This window comes from Talpa occidentalis, unplaced genomic scaffold (genome assembly GCF_014898055.3).
Source record: "Talpa occidentalis isolate TD23 unplaced genomic scaffold, MPIMG_talOcc4v2.1 talOcc4.8, whole genome shotgun sequence".
In the NCBI taxonomy this organism is placed as follows: Eukaryota; Metazoa; Chordata; class Mammalia; order Eulipotyphla; family Talpidae; genus Talpa; species Talpa occidentalis.
In genome coordinates, this window is record NW_023605194.1 from 21,483,388 (window position 1) to 21,497,330 (window position 13,943).

The 13,943-nt window shown below is 41.2% G+C and overlaps 1 protein-coding gene across 2 annotated transcripts in view; it reads right to left on the minus strand.

The window, feature by feature from the left end:
- Nucleotides 1-13,943, minus strand: part of ENTPD7 (ectonucleoside triphosphate diphosphohydrolase 7) — a 56,210-nt gene that overhangs the window by 6,098 nt on the left and 36,169 nt on the right. For both annotated transcript variants that reach the window (XM_037495739.2, XM_037495737.2), the window contains exons 6-12: nt 12,909-13,012; nt 10,498-10,554; nt 8,907-9,040; nt 7,179-7,345; nt 4,683-5,007; nt 2,403-2,488; nt 930-1,091 (exon numbers count right to left, since the gene is read on the minus strand). In XM_037495739.2, coding sequence (XP_037351636.1) covers nt 930-1,091; nt 2,403-2,488; nt 4,683-5,007; nt 7,179-7,345; nt 8,907-9,040; nt 10,498-10,554; nt 12,909-13,012 — 1,035 coding nt within the window. The remainder of the gene's footprint in view (nt 1-929; nt 1,092-2,402; nt 2,489-4,682; nt 5,008-7,178; nt 7,346-8,906; nt 9,041-10,497; nt 10,555-12,908; nt 13,013-13,943) is intronic.

Below are 13,943 nucleotides of genomic sequence, written 5' to 3' on the forward strand. Positions count from 1 at the left end.
TGTCTATGCAAAACTGCTATAACCCCAACTCCCCAGAGCAAGCAAAGCAGAACATCCCCAAGCCCAGGGCTGCTATGTAAATCCTCCTAGACCTTCCTTTCTGCAGAGAGAACCTCACAGTCCTAGATCCTCCAGAAATGGGACAAAATCAGAAACAAACAAAAAAAAAAAAATGAAGAGGAGGAAGACTAGGTGGCTCATGAGTAATATAAGTCCTAACAGTCGCCCACACCACTCAGATGTGGTTAGGGCAGACCCACCAGTTCCCCATTTCTCTCATTTCTACCACCTGCCTACTTCTAATGGTATTGAGTTTAGAGAAATTGGCACCAAAGATTAAGACTACCTCATGGATTATCTGAAATAATCCAGAGAAGAGAGCACCTAAAAATTATCCCAAATACCTCACAATGCTTAAAAGTAAAACAGCAGGCTACCGTAGCTCAATGGAAATATCCCCCTAAAAGCATCTCATGGTCTGTCCTAATTGTGACCCACTCAAAAGTCTTCCAAGTCACTTGACACGACCTCTAAAGTACTCTGCCCATTAGGAAAGATCGCTCTGTACAGAGAGACTGTACAGACTGTACTCCAGTTCTCTAGTCAGAAATGTTTTCCAGGAGAGCTTTAGAAACATTTCGGATTATCAGTCAGTATGGTTAGTAAGAGTTCACTCCTAAAGACTGATTTGTTGTGGGTGAAGAAATAAACTGAATTTCTGCAGTTTGCAAAGCTGAGAAACAGATTCCAGGCCCGTAATTCTAAACCTTCTTTCAGGTCTCAACACACCTGATCAGTAGTAACAGTTCACATGGTGGTAATAAGGGGAGTTAGTTCGTTTAGGGGGGAGGGGTCACTTGGAAATCCCTTCTGTGCCACCAAGTAACATCTTCTGAGCTCAGGATGCCAGCTTACTTAGTATATTTTACCTGAGTGGCAAGAATCGTGTTTTATACAGAATGGCTCCCAGTGTCCACTGGACCTCGCGGTCATACACCAGCTGGGCCGTCTGCAGGTTTGGGTAGTCATAGGGAAAGTGGAATCCTTCATGAAGGACTTGGTACATCCAAGCCGATTTAAAACACTGATATCTGTGTGACCAAAAAGTGGTTAACATTATCTTAAAAGAAGAAAAACTTTCTTTCCTTGGAGTAATGCTTTCCTTGTGTTTCCGATACGTATCCCCAGTGGGTGTCAAAAAAAACCTCTCTCCCCCCATTTCACCTTACTCACCTCTAGGTGGAGCCAAACTTGAGCCTACGTTATCTTAACATTTACCAAGAGAGTGACAAACAGGTTTAAGCAATGATACTGTGGCAAGTTTTTTTCCTTTCCTTTTCCTGTTTCTCCCCCCAAGCGCGCCCCCTCTTTTGTTAAAGAGTCCTTATCTTCAAAGACCATGCTGAAATATCTACAAATGTGATTACACGATGTCTGGGATTTGCTTCAAAATAACTCCATTGTGGAGTCCAACAAGCTGCCCAAGGTGCCAGCAGAGGAAAGGTGCCGGCTTGCCTCCTCCATCTAGCCACAGCCAGACTGCAGCAGAGCAAGGTCGACCAGCCTCAAAGACAAACAGACTACTGTGTGTGTCAGGAGCGACAGCCCCATGGAAAGGGACAGGAAAACCTGTAATTGAACGTTTTGCTTCAATGCGCCGAGGAGCCAGGTCAGATCACCTGTGTCTCCTCACAAGGAGGCTCTATCTGCAGCCTGAAGCTGTGATACTCAAAACACCTGCCTCACCCCCCCCCCCCACCCAGGGCCCAACCCAGATAACAACTGAAGCTCTCACTTAACAGAGCTTAAGCACCTGGAACTTAATAACAGGTCCAAGCACCCCAGGGGAAGGCTCAGTAGGGAAAAACCAATTCCAGCTTGTGACCCCAGCTCAGCTCTAATCCTCACCCAGTGCTGCATCTAGTGCTCAACCGCAGACTAGAGGGTAAGGCCGGCAGGAGCACACATGCCACATGCAGGCCAATGGCTTGTCTGGGGAGGGGTCACTGAGGATCCCCAGTACACAACACCGGTGCCCGCTGCACAGTCAGAAGCTTGAACCCTTGGTGCTCATTGGAGTTGACCTTTTGGTGTCCTGAAGCCCCACTTCCTTCCTATCTCTTACCCCTGGCCAGCACCAGTGCTCCTGGCAATTCTCCTTGCTAACCACGGGGTTCCTTTGGCTTTGCTAAAATAGTCTCACTATTTGGACCCATACTCCTCAAAAAAAATCAAAATCTGAAATAATCAAATTATCCTTTAGTATAAAATCCAGTCTGTATTATTGCTGACCCTGTCTCCTTTGTAATCTGTCATCCACATTTTGTTTATTTTCTTATATCATTGTTAATTCTTATCCACATTTTAAGGCCACATCTAAGGGAGAAAAGGAAGTTGCTTACTTGAGTCGATGTTCATCTGCATGCGATGAAAAGAGGCCGTTCTTGAATCTCTGCGTTAGCACTGACCAAGCCATGCCACAGTAATCCTGGAACAGCCAGAGAGGCAACTTGAAGCTGCAGGCAAACCTGGTAACTCCCCCACAGCCCCAGCTGTTCCATTTCTAAAGTTAATTGTGGGCTACTAGTTGACAAAGGAAAACAGAAATGGTGTTTTCAACGGCTGTGACAGGGCCTGTAAAATGCAAGTCCCAGAACTCAGACCTCGGGGTGACTCTATTCCCATCACCTTTGGCTCTAGTATAACGTTGACCTGACATAAGGGCAGGATGGCACGGAGCAGGTTCTTGATGACCTGAGCAGACGGGTGAAGGAGGAGAGAGTGCTGGAGCCCTCAGTGGCTTTTGCAGGCTTTTATTGGGATTTTACTGGGTACAGAGCAGGCAGGGGTGCTAGGGGGCCAAGAAGCTGGCAAGCCTCCACGACCCCAGCAAGTCTTCACTCTTTCTGGGCTCTCTGGTGTTCTCTGGTGGTCTCTGCTGCTCTCGTGGTGCTTCTCCTGCTTCTCTGCTTCTTCTGGCATCCCCGTGACACCACCCTCATAAGCCCAGCCTTAGCTCAGATGAATCCCATTTACATATGCCCATACCCTACTCCAGGTGCCCACCATTAGGCAAGTATCTTTCATTAATCCTAATGGCGGGAGGGCAGAAAAGCCTGATATTTTTTATCTTACCCTACACCTGACTTCAGAGAAGGGTAGGTTGAGGACAGAACTAGCCACATCAAAAGACAACCAGAGCTCATTCTACTCTACATAGGCAGACAGGAGCAGACAAAGCAGATGGAACAGAATTGTCAAAGATCTATTCTTGGCCTGTCCCCACATTATGATTCTCACCAAAGAAATCATTCCTTTCGGTTTATTCAATAAACTAACATTTCCTGAATGTCTACCATGTGCCAGCTCCTATTCTTACTGACAGGGGGATCTAGCAGTGAATGAAACAGATGAAAAGTTCTGTCACCGTGAAGTTTATATTCTAGTGGTGGAAGGCAGACAATAACCAAAAGCATGTGCGTATGCACACATACACACACAAAGTGTGTAAGGTGATATAAATGTTCATGGGCAAAAAACAAAGCAGGAAAGGGAATAGGTAATACTGGGGAGGGTTACAATTTCATATTGGGTGGCTGGAGAAGGTGTTGCTGGGAAGATAACGCTGGAGTCAAAGTTAAAAAAAAAAAGGGAACAAAATCATCTCTTTTACCCAAGGAAGACAACATATTAAACCAATAGGGACTTGGGGAAACAATAACTTAAGCCCTTTGGGGCTTAAGGAATTAGAACTTAAAGTTTTAAAATGAAAGGAAGAGTCAGGTTGTGGAGTTAGGGAGCGCTGGATGCCGAAAAGTGGAGATGAGGGTATTCCTGAAAAGAGCAAATACAAACCAGGTATTCTCAATATTTCTAAGGTCTTGCCTTTAGGGGAACAGAACACTACACATACTGCTAATATTATTCTATTGGAAGTCTTCCACCAAAAGAACCCTACAGAATTTTGAGAAAGCAGAAAGTAAAACATAAAATGTTTGAGAGGACAGATTCTTCCCATAATTTACTCTGATCAGAGATATTATATGTATGTAACAACTCCAAGAGATGAATCTAAATTAACATCTGAAAAGCTAGCTGAACTTTTGCCTGTCCAGGTAACTAATGACTTTGGCTTATAAGATGCTTAAGACTCATATATATTCTAAGTGAATTCTTCCTTTCTCTGCATTTAAAAACTTAAACATTGCTGCCACTATCACTGCTTTTTGTAACATTTTCCTAATATTCCATATCATTCCACTTTGGCCTCTTAATAGCACAAACCAAGACAGTGAAAGTGAACTGATGCACCTGTATGACATTGTCTCCTAAAGTCCTTACACATGGGAACACCCAGTGCAGGGAAGAATAGCTGGAGATGCCACTTTTTGGCCACAAACATTAAAACAAGAATATTGGAAAGTTCGAGGAAATACCACTAGCTACCACAGCAATTTTGGACTTAGGTGATGATTTGGGTGACGGGAAAGCTGGGTTTTATTACTTGGAAGGTTCTTTAACTTCTCAAAGTTCACTTCATCATTTATATAATGGGACCTCAGGGCTCCTGAGAAGGACCCAGTGAGCTCATGCACTGAAAGGCCTTTGTACAGTGTCTGGCACAAGTTAGGTGCCCAATAAATGGCTGCCGCTGGCACGGCTCGTCTTTATCATGAACTTACCTGAGCGGCCTTGGCAAACGTCGGCCCGTGGTAGCGGCCACCGATGCGCAGCACGTCCTCTGTGCAGTAAAAAAACTCGGAGAAACCGTAGAACTCGCTGTTGTTGAAGTCGATGGGCGACTGGTAGATGCCATTCATGGAGGCCTGGCTGGTGTTGGGGCGAGCCAGCAGGGGGCTCAGCATCGCCCCACAGGTGGCCCAGTCCCCTTTCCCACGGATGTGCAGGATCTGGCTGTTCCTCTGCACCACATCTGTGAGCCCCACAGGCAGGCAGGGGTCCAGGAATGGGTTGTCAGGACTCAGACCTGTCTTCTGGCCCAGCAGCCTGTCACAATGACCAGAACATAAGACAAAATACATCACTACTGTACCCACCTTCACTAAGCAGCATCTAATTTAAGAAACCTGGTCTAAGAAAGTGCCGCACAGATACCTCATCATCTTACATGACACACCTAGAGGCAAGAGCGGAGTATTACATGCAGTGATTTTACTGAAGCAAATTCAAGTTAGCCCAAAGACGAAAGAAAAGAAAGAGAAAATGTGGCTGTGATCAACTATTCAACTTTATAGTCAACAATGGTATTTCCCAGCGTCTGATGAAACTGGGTATTTGGATCTGCGGTTCTCCATTCTTTATTCCCATTTGCCTCTTAGAAGTATAAAGATCTCACCAGGCTGACTGTAGTTCCAATGTTGTAAAAACCAACTGGAGGAAGTGGAGTTGTAAAGGCTGGGAGTCTCTCAGGGAGGGGGCCTGGCGGGGCTGAGGTGGCAGTGACGGGCATAGTGACAGAGAACAAGCCAGGCTCGGAGCAGAGCTGGGCGGGGTAGTAGGTTTTGATTTCCACCATGGCTGTCACACAGTTCTGTTTTTTTAAAAGTCTGTGCTCACCAAGCAACAGTACTCTCATCAAACAAGAGGTAAATACACAGAGCTGGCCAATAATGGAAATTAAGTGGAGATAAAATAACTTTGCCAACTGCAACTAAGTCTTCATCAGCTCCTACACAGACAGAGGTGAAAGAGTGGACTTCCTGGGAGGAAGATGCACCCACAGTGTGAAGGGGATGGAAATGTAGCAACACAACAAAATGCTTTGGGGAACCTATTTTAAGGTGTGACACCAACTGTAAGGAAAAGAGCAAATCGTTACTGAGACGAGAGAACCATCAAATTTTGACATCTCAGGAAGCACAGGTTTCTCTAGAGAGCAGCGGCTACACAGATGAATAATTCATCTGAATTAGGTGACTTGGCTACACAGCAAGAAAAATCAGTGCACAGGGAGAATTTACAGGCTGGTGAGCTCTGTTCTGCAGAGAATAGAAGACAGAAGGGTAAAAAAGAAGCAGAGAACAACAAAGAAAGAAAATGGAAAAGGAAGTAACAAGAAGCTTGAAATTAAAAAGGCACAGAACAAAATCATGGGAAATGTTCATAGTAACTGTTCTTCAGATGCCCCAGGACCGGCGGGAGTGGCCTGAGCACCACAACCCAAGCAGCATTTATGTGGGTTTGAGAGTGTTCTCAGAATCCCAACACAGTGCTTGGTTTTAATGCATGCATCAGTCATCTAGGGTGCATCTCCCAAAGCACCCTAACCCTTAGTAGTTGAGACTAGAAAAACAAAACTTCGGAGAAAATTTTTTCTTTTACATGCTCCTGTAAGACAATTAAATGCTGCAGGGAAATTACTACAAATAGGACATACCATACCTCTTCAAATTAGTATTTATGAAAAAAAAAGGGGGGAGGGTAACAATTTTATGGTGGCGAACTCTGCAGTCTATACTACTTTCCTTCAATGTGCCCAATAACATAAGTTTAAATACTGAAAAACAAAAGCCCCAGGACTATTACGGCCAAACAACTTCACATGGTACCCAAGTAGAAGCATCAGTGATCAGTGCAGCTGGAGAAACACTGGACTGGCTGAGAGATTAATTCAAAGGTTAATTCTGACTAAGCATGTGTCTCATTTTTATGTGGAACCTGACTTCCTCAAAACACACAACTTCACTGTAAGCCAACAAACATATCTTGACACTTCCACGCAGAAGCAGGTGCTAAGCTACGTTCTACTGCACATTTTAAACCAGCACTAAATTCACCTGACTTGATCCCATCATGTCTGAAGTGGGACATGGCAAGAGGTTATCACAATAAGCTGCTGTACTTTTGATATGAGTTCTTACAACAAGGCTCAGAACTCACTTGCACCCAGATCAGGTAAGAAATTGTTACCCCCCCCTTTTTTTCCCCCAGAAATACTAATTTGAAGAGGTATGGTATGTCCTATTTGTAATAACTTCTCTACAGCAGCTAATTGTCTTAATAGGTTCTCTAAGAGATGCTACCTGCCCAAGCAGAGGTGTTCAGGAAGGAGGAGGAAGAAGAACACATTTATCTTAATAGGATGTGACTATTTCTTCCTGATATCTGTAGCCTGATGACATTCTATTTCAGAAACACAGAAGTCATATCCAATGTACCTGTTCTTGCTAAGAGTTTCATTCAGCACAAGGTCTTCATAGCGCTGCCGGGCATAGTTGCCCCCAAAACCCAGGAAGGTGGTGACATAAACCCTATACACATGTTCTGTGTGCTGTGCATCACAGCCCAGGTTGAACTCAGCCAGCAAGATCTTCGCAGCTTCTTCCTGTAAACAAGGAACAAAGAAAAAAGTAAAAGTTAGCTGATTTCTGGGAAGCAATGACATTGCTAATACACCAGCCTTCCTTTGCTATGACACTCCTGTAAATACCTTGGTGGGTGCTTTTATCTTCATAGTATTATCAAGCAAAGCCAAAGACATAAAATAAGACTGCACACAAAAGAATAAGCCAGAGACTAAATACCAAATTAAGAGACCAAAACCCTGTCTGTAAATTATGTAGAAGGCAAATCATTACAGATGCTATTTTCTGATTTGCCAGTTCTCTAACACTGGAACGTTCTTTTTCATAACCAGAAAAAACATGCTTTGATTAGAAATTTTAAGGAAGATAATCATGAAAACTATTCTATGGCTTTTGCTAAAGCTATTCGAGTAGCTCTACCCTTTGCTGTGACAGATTTGGGGGCTGGTAAAGCTCGATACTACTGCACCTCCAGTGAGAAGGTGCTTTGTTTGGGCTCAATTGATTCCAGAGATGGAATCAATCATACCCCTCAGTTCCTGGCCCAGGTAGATGGTCAAGTCTCATTTTTGTTTTATTTCCTTTTACCCTCATATTCCAATAGCCATCACCACTCATGGGTAACCCTGCTATCATGCTTAATGTATAATATTTGTTAGTATGTATGGCTGCAAAATGGGATTATCGTTTGGAATGTATTTACATTTAATTTACAAAGATGCTATCTTGCCCCGCAATTCCACTCTTATACATATATGCAGGAGAACAGAAAACTTAGTTCCTATGAATGTTCATAACAGCATTATCCTTAATGGGCAAAAACTGGAAATACCCTAAATATCCATTCACTGACAAACACAAATAAGATGATTGTTGCTCAGTCATAAAAAAGAATGAAGTGCTGACACATGCTACAGCACGATCACCCCTGGTTCACATTAGGTTGTGGCAGTCACAGTTTCCTGGCAACAAGCTGTGTATGCTGATGGTAACAAGATTTTGGGGCAGTTTAACATGTCTTATTCCTTGCACGTCGTAGGCACTCAAAATGTCAGTATTTCTTTTTAGTCTCTATGATGAAATTTTGCCCTCAAAATGCATTCTAGTCAAGAAAGAAATATTAGAAGCACAAGAATGGAATCATCAGGAAGGAAAGGGAATAACAATGTTCATTAACAGTGTTCAGGAACAAGGATGTGTCAAATGTTGTGTCAAATACGCTGCTCTGCCATTACGTGCATTATCATGTGTAGTCCTTAGGCAATCCTAGGTGGTAGGCCGTATAACTATAATTGCTAAAGTGTATTAAACATTTATTACCCGTGGGTTCATTTGTTTAATGCTTTATACTCCTGGTGTTGTTTCATCCTTACAACTTTATGAAGCAAATACTGTTATTCTTCACTTTTTACATATGAAGAAACTAAGATTCTGAGAGGCAGCCTACTTAGGAAACACAAGCTAGCAAGCATCGGAAAAACTACTTGGACACAGATGAGTTGTTCTAAGTCCAAAGTCTGTGTCCTTCCTTCTCAAATGGTTGCATTCCTAGCAACTGACATTCCCTAAAAGGTAAAATACCTGCTTTGGAGGAAGGACAGTGGTTGAGGTAGGAACTTCATAAGCAATTTGGAGAGAGGCTCCTCCCATATCCAGGATCCCCACTGTCCGTCTGCGTCCTGATGCCAATTCCTGGGGAGCTTCAGCATCTGATTCTGATTGTAAATAAGGGAATAGAAAGGATCTAGTAATTAAAAATAAAATTTTAAGTCAAAAAAGAAAAAGAGCAATCCCTTAAAAAAATCGAAAACAAACTGAGAGATACTAATTGTATCAACTATGTGTTACCGAGAATTAGTTCAAGTGACTTAAACATGGACTTGTGACTATATGTCTTGTAGAATATATCTTAGTGGAAAGGAAACAAATATCTTAAACCAGTGTCTAGTAGTTTTATTGGTAATAATACTGGTATTATTTTTAAAAACCATTAAACATATACATAGAATAAAGCAAATAAATATTTGTTAGTAACTTTAGAATACTCAGCAAAGAGAAAAAAAGGATATATATAGGTATAAAACCAAGAAATTAAGCAATAACCTTATGATCTTAAATATGACTTGGAAATACCAATATGAATAAATGATTTAGTTTCATTTTTCTAAAAATACATATTTCCTAGTTCTGCCCATTGAAAAGGTCTAGAAGCAATGGTAAACCAACAGCAATGAGCACGCTGGTATCTAGACCACATCTCAAAATATCATTTTCCACTAAAAGAAACCTGGGCTCTTTGAAAACTTGGCTAAGACCAGGTCGAGGACAGAAAAGATACACAAGAGGAACATGAATGCCTTGGTGTGCCAAAGAGCAAGAGAAATGTAAGACTATAGATGGGGTCATGTTAAAAGGGCACGAGAGGCAATCTGTAGGTGCTCCTCGCTGACCAATGATGGCATAATGTGAGTACCCAAACTGCGAGGTGGTATTAAACCATGTTACAGACCCACAAAGATACAGTCATACAAATCCAGAATGTGGCAAAATCATCTGATCAAGAGATGAGGTTTTTTTTTTCACTTTTTTAATGACTAGTTTGAAGAAAAAGAGATGGAGGTAAAATTAACTCTTGAATATTATAGATTTAAAGAGACATAATAATCAAACAAAATTTGTGATCCTTGCTTAGAATCTGATTTGAATAAAACAACTACACATGAGTATTCTTGAGGAAAGTATCTACTGGGCAGACAGTTAATACATGATATTATAAATTGCTAGTTCCGTTAAATTTAAAAATAGCATAGTGGAAACGTATTTTGTTTTGTTTTATGTTCACTGATTATATTAATAATCAGTGTCTGTTAGAAATAATACCAAAGTACATGAAGATAAAAAGACATGTCTGGGGCTTATTTCTAAAAAGAAAATAGGATTAAAATCTGTGTTGATTGTGGCTAATGGGTTTGCACAGGTTCATTTATTATTTACTTTTGTAAATTTTTGGAACTGCCCATGTTAAAAAGTTAAAAAGAAAATTAGGACTGGAAAATGAAACAACATAAATATTTAAAAAGTAAGCAAAACCACTCGAAATTAGCACTTACATGCAACTTAAACCTTCAGCCCTTAGTTAAAGAATTGTCCTAAGAAGGTAATAATTACTCACCATCCTCATGGTCAAATCTCCCCAAAACGAAGTTGATTCCAATCCATGCATAAACCCCTAAGCAGAGAAATACAAAAACCTTCGCTGAATTCTCTTCAGCTGTACCTTACAGGCCCCACTCCCCAGGCCTGCTCTCCCGCTCCTTTTCTTGGGGAAAAAAAAAAAAAAGTGATGATAATATTTTACTCCACACTCTCAGTGTATGAATCTAAATTCATAAATGATTTTATGAATCATTTATGTGATGTTTTTCCCTTTGAAAACTATTTGCATTTTCTAAATCCCTTACAATGAACAAGAATTAATAGAAACAAATGTCAAACAATGGAAATCATGGCACTCTGCTGCTGGGCAGGATGGGATAAGCAGCACGCCCCACAGCGTCTCCCCACCGATGCAATGATAGATACAGGAGGGGACGTGTGTGCTCCCTCCTGAGGATGCTGAAAGAGGATGATATTGGGCACACTGGCACAGAGATCAGAAGTTAAAGAATGACCAAGCCAATAGTGAGTTTCCCACTTTTCCCTCCTTCAAATCTTGCCTGGTCTGGACCAAGTGGTCCAAGACAGGTGTAGACAGAAAGAACTTTAAGACCTTGTTTTCTGTTCCAAGGGAGCAGAGCCCTGAAGGTTCAGAGAGTGGGGGAAACAAGAAACCCCTTGCTTTCCCCCCATTTATCTTGTTCTCTCCTACTAAGCGAGCCTGCAGCAGGGGAGGTGGAGATTGGGAGGTGCCTACAACTCTGAGGGATATAAATCCTCTCTGACCAGAGGAGCTAGAGCCTCAAGAGTTGGGGCAAGTGCCTAATGCTTTTGTTTCTCCCTGTGCCCTCTCCCACTTGGTCCTGGTACCACATAGTCATGGAAATGCATGGCAGAGTGTACAAATTAGAGCTCTGGCTTTCTGACCAGAGGACCATAAAAAAGGACCTGAGAAACCAGAAAATCTTGGGGAGACTGTGGAGAGGAGGTAATAAAGTGATGTATGAACTCCTGGGGTCCCTTCTAAGCTACCCATGCATGGATCTAGCCTGAATGATATGTTAAAGGTTCTGAGAACTGAACTATGAGCTGGAAGTCCCATCTGGATGGCTGGAACCTGCCAAGGGTCCTGATTGGCAACATGGGACAAATCCAAAGTGTAACAGAATCACAGTCCACTGAAGGAAGACAAGCCTGAACTCAAGGCCTGAACTTAACCAGGCCAGCTGTCAGCCAGAATATACAAATCAATATCCTCCTTATGGTTGATGTAAGACCCAGCGTCTCATGACATATTATTCAAAATGTCCAGGATACAATACAATTCCTGGAAATTCTCAGCTCACAAGGGAATAGATGACCTAAAGGTGCCAACCCTGAAGGGACAGAGATGCTGAAATGAGCCAAAATACTGAAACAGCTACAAAATGACAAAACAAGAACAGTGTTACAATGACTGGAAAGACACAGTCTCATTGAAGAATTAGAGTATAAAAAAGAACGAAGTGGAAACTTCAGGACTGAAAAAAGCAACACTGCAATTCAAAGAGGTAAGTCTTTTCCCGTATGTGTACTATAACTAGTGAACATAAAAGATCTTTTTTTACAAAACAGGAACATATTTCATCATGTGGATCACACTTGGATCACAGAAGACATTTTCAAATCTATCCCAAAACTACAAACCCAATTGGGTGAGCTTTTAAGAAAGTATCAATATTGGGCCTCCCTGGTGGCACAAGGGGTTAAGCACCACACTGTGAAGCAATCCGTAGCTTCTGCAGCAAGAGTTCGATCCCCAGCTGGCCAGGGAGAAACCCACATTGCGAAGCAGACCTCTCCTGTCTTGCCTGCTGCTCTCCTCAACAGTGTATTTCAGTAGATCTGCCTGTTCTGTTTCCCACTCTGTCTCTGATGAATCTTCACACCTCCCCCCACACCTCTGGTCTGTACCCCACTTCTTGTATGCATAAATAAATTTTAAAAAAAAAGAAAGTATCAACATTGCATAGTAACTACAATATAGAAAGAGCCCAGAACAAAAGTAACTTATCCTGACTATACCCTAAAATTAAAGTGCCCCCTTATTTTAATCATTTGATTTACAATTTAATTTGGCAAACTCAGTACAACTCCTAGATGTATGTATGTTTGCAAAACTATGGCTAGCTAAAGATCCATTATGATTCACCACTGAATATTAACATATTCTTATAAAATAATATAAAATATTAACACATAGGACAAAATAAAAACAGATATAAAAGTATGACTTCTAGAAGCATCATTCTAAAACAGGTCCAATGCAGGATATACAATAATCAAACTGTATAGCAGGATCAAGAGAAGTACTTTAGAAAAATAAAAATCAGATAATAAAACACCCCTCAACACTAGTGAGAAAGACCCCCAAGGCCCAGTCAGTACCTTCCTGCTTCCCAGAGATCACTTCTGCCTGAGACTGAGAAAAGAGGAAGTCAAACTCCAGGGGTAAATCTTTCACTAAATCAGTTAAGATAGCCAACTGCTTCCTACAAGAAAGAAGAAAAAAATCCAGAAGTTAGTCATTAAACTCTCTTCTCACAAACAGCTTTAACTTGACTTTCTACTTAGCCTGTTATAACCTTACTCTTCACCTACCTATCCCCCACCTTCCCATCCACTTATCCACCTGTTTCTCCTTCGTACCCACTGTGACTCCAAAGGTTTAAACTGCTCCAAGCACAGCTTCCCACTTGAAAGCCAATATGATACTACTTTCCTTTTATACAATGTTATAATACAAGGGTGTGAAAAGATAAGACTGTGGTTTCAAGTCTCTCATGGGTTGAGTATGAATAAGTCACAGGAAACTGAAGCACGGTTTTATGATCTATAAAATCAGTATAATTACATTATTCCTCACTACTGTGAAAGGTAGCTGTTAACTGAGGAACACAATCTCATTCTCACTCTCACACGATACAGAAACAACGTCTTATGTCATCACACAAGAAGCACTGTGAGGTCCATAAATTTTTATATAATCCTTTATATAAGCTAACAATTAATTTTTTAATCTCCTTTTTCATATTCCAAGGGTTATTTTTTTTTCTTTATATAAATGGATTATTACTTGAAAAACCCAGATCAGGATCAAATCCAAAGGTCATAACAATGTTTGGAGCTTAGTATCTACAGGGTTATTTTTCCTTTAAAATTTTATGTTATCAATATTATCAGACAAAGAAAAGCAAAGAAGCAAAGTCAGAAGTAATCATATAAATTCAGAGAAAATTATGGTTAAAAATATGATCAATGACTTGGGATCTTTCAAATTATTTACTATCAAACTATTCTACTAGTTCAGACAGTTGTCAGCATGACTTAGTGAAGAGAGTTCTTAGCACTTCAAAATAATAATCTTCCAACATAATGCCAAGTATAGTTTGTAAAAAAATTCATTGTTAGATATATTAAATT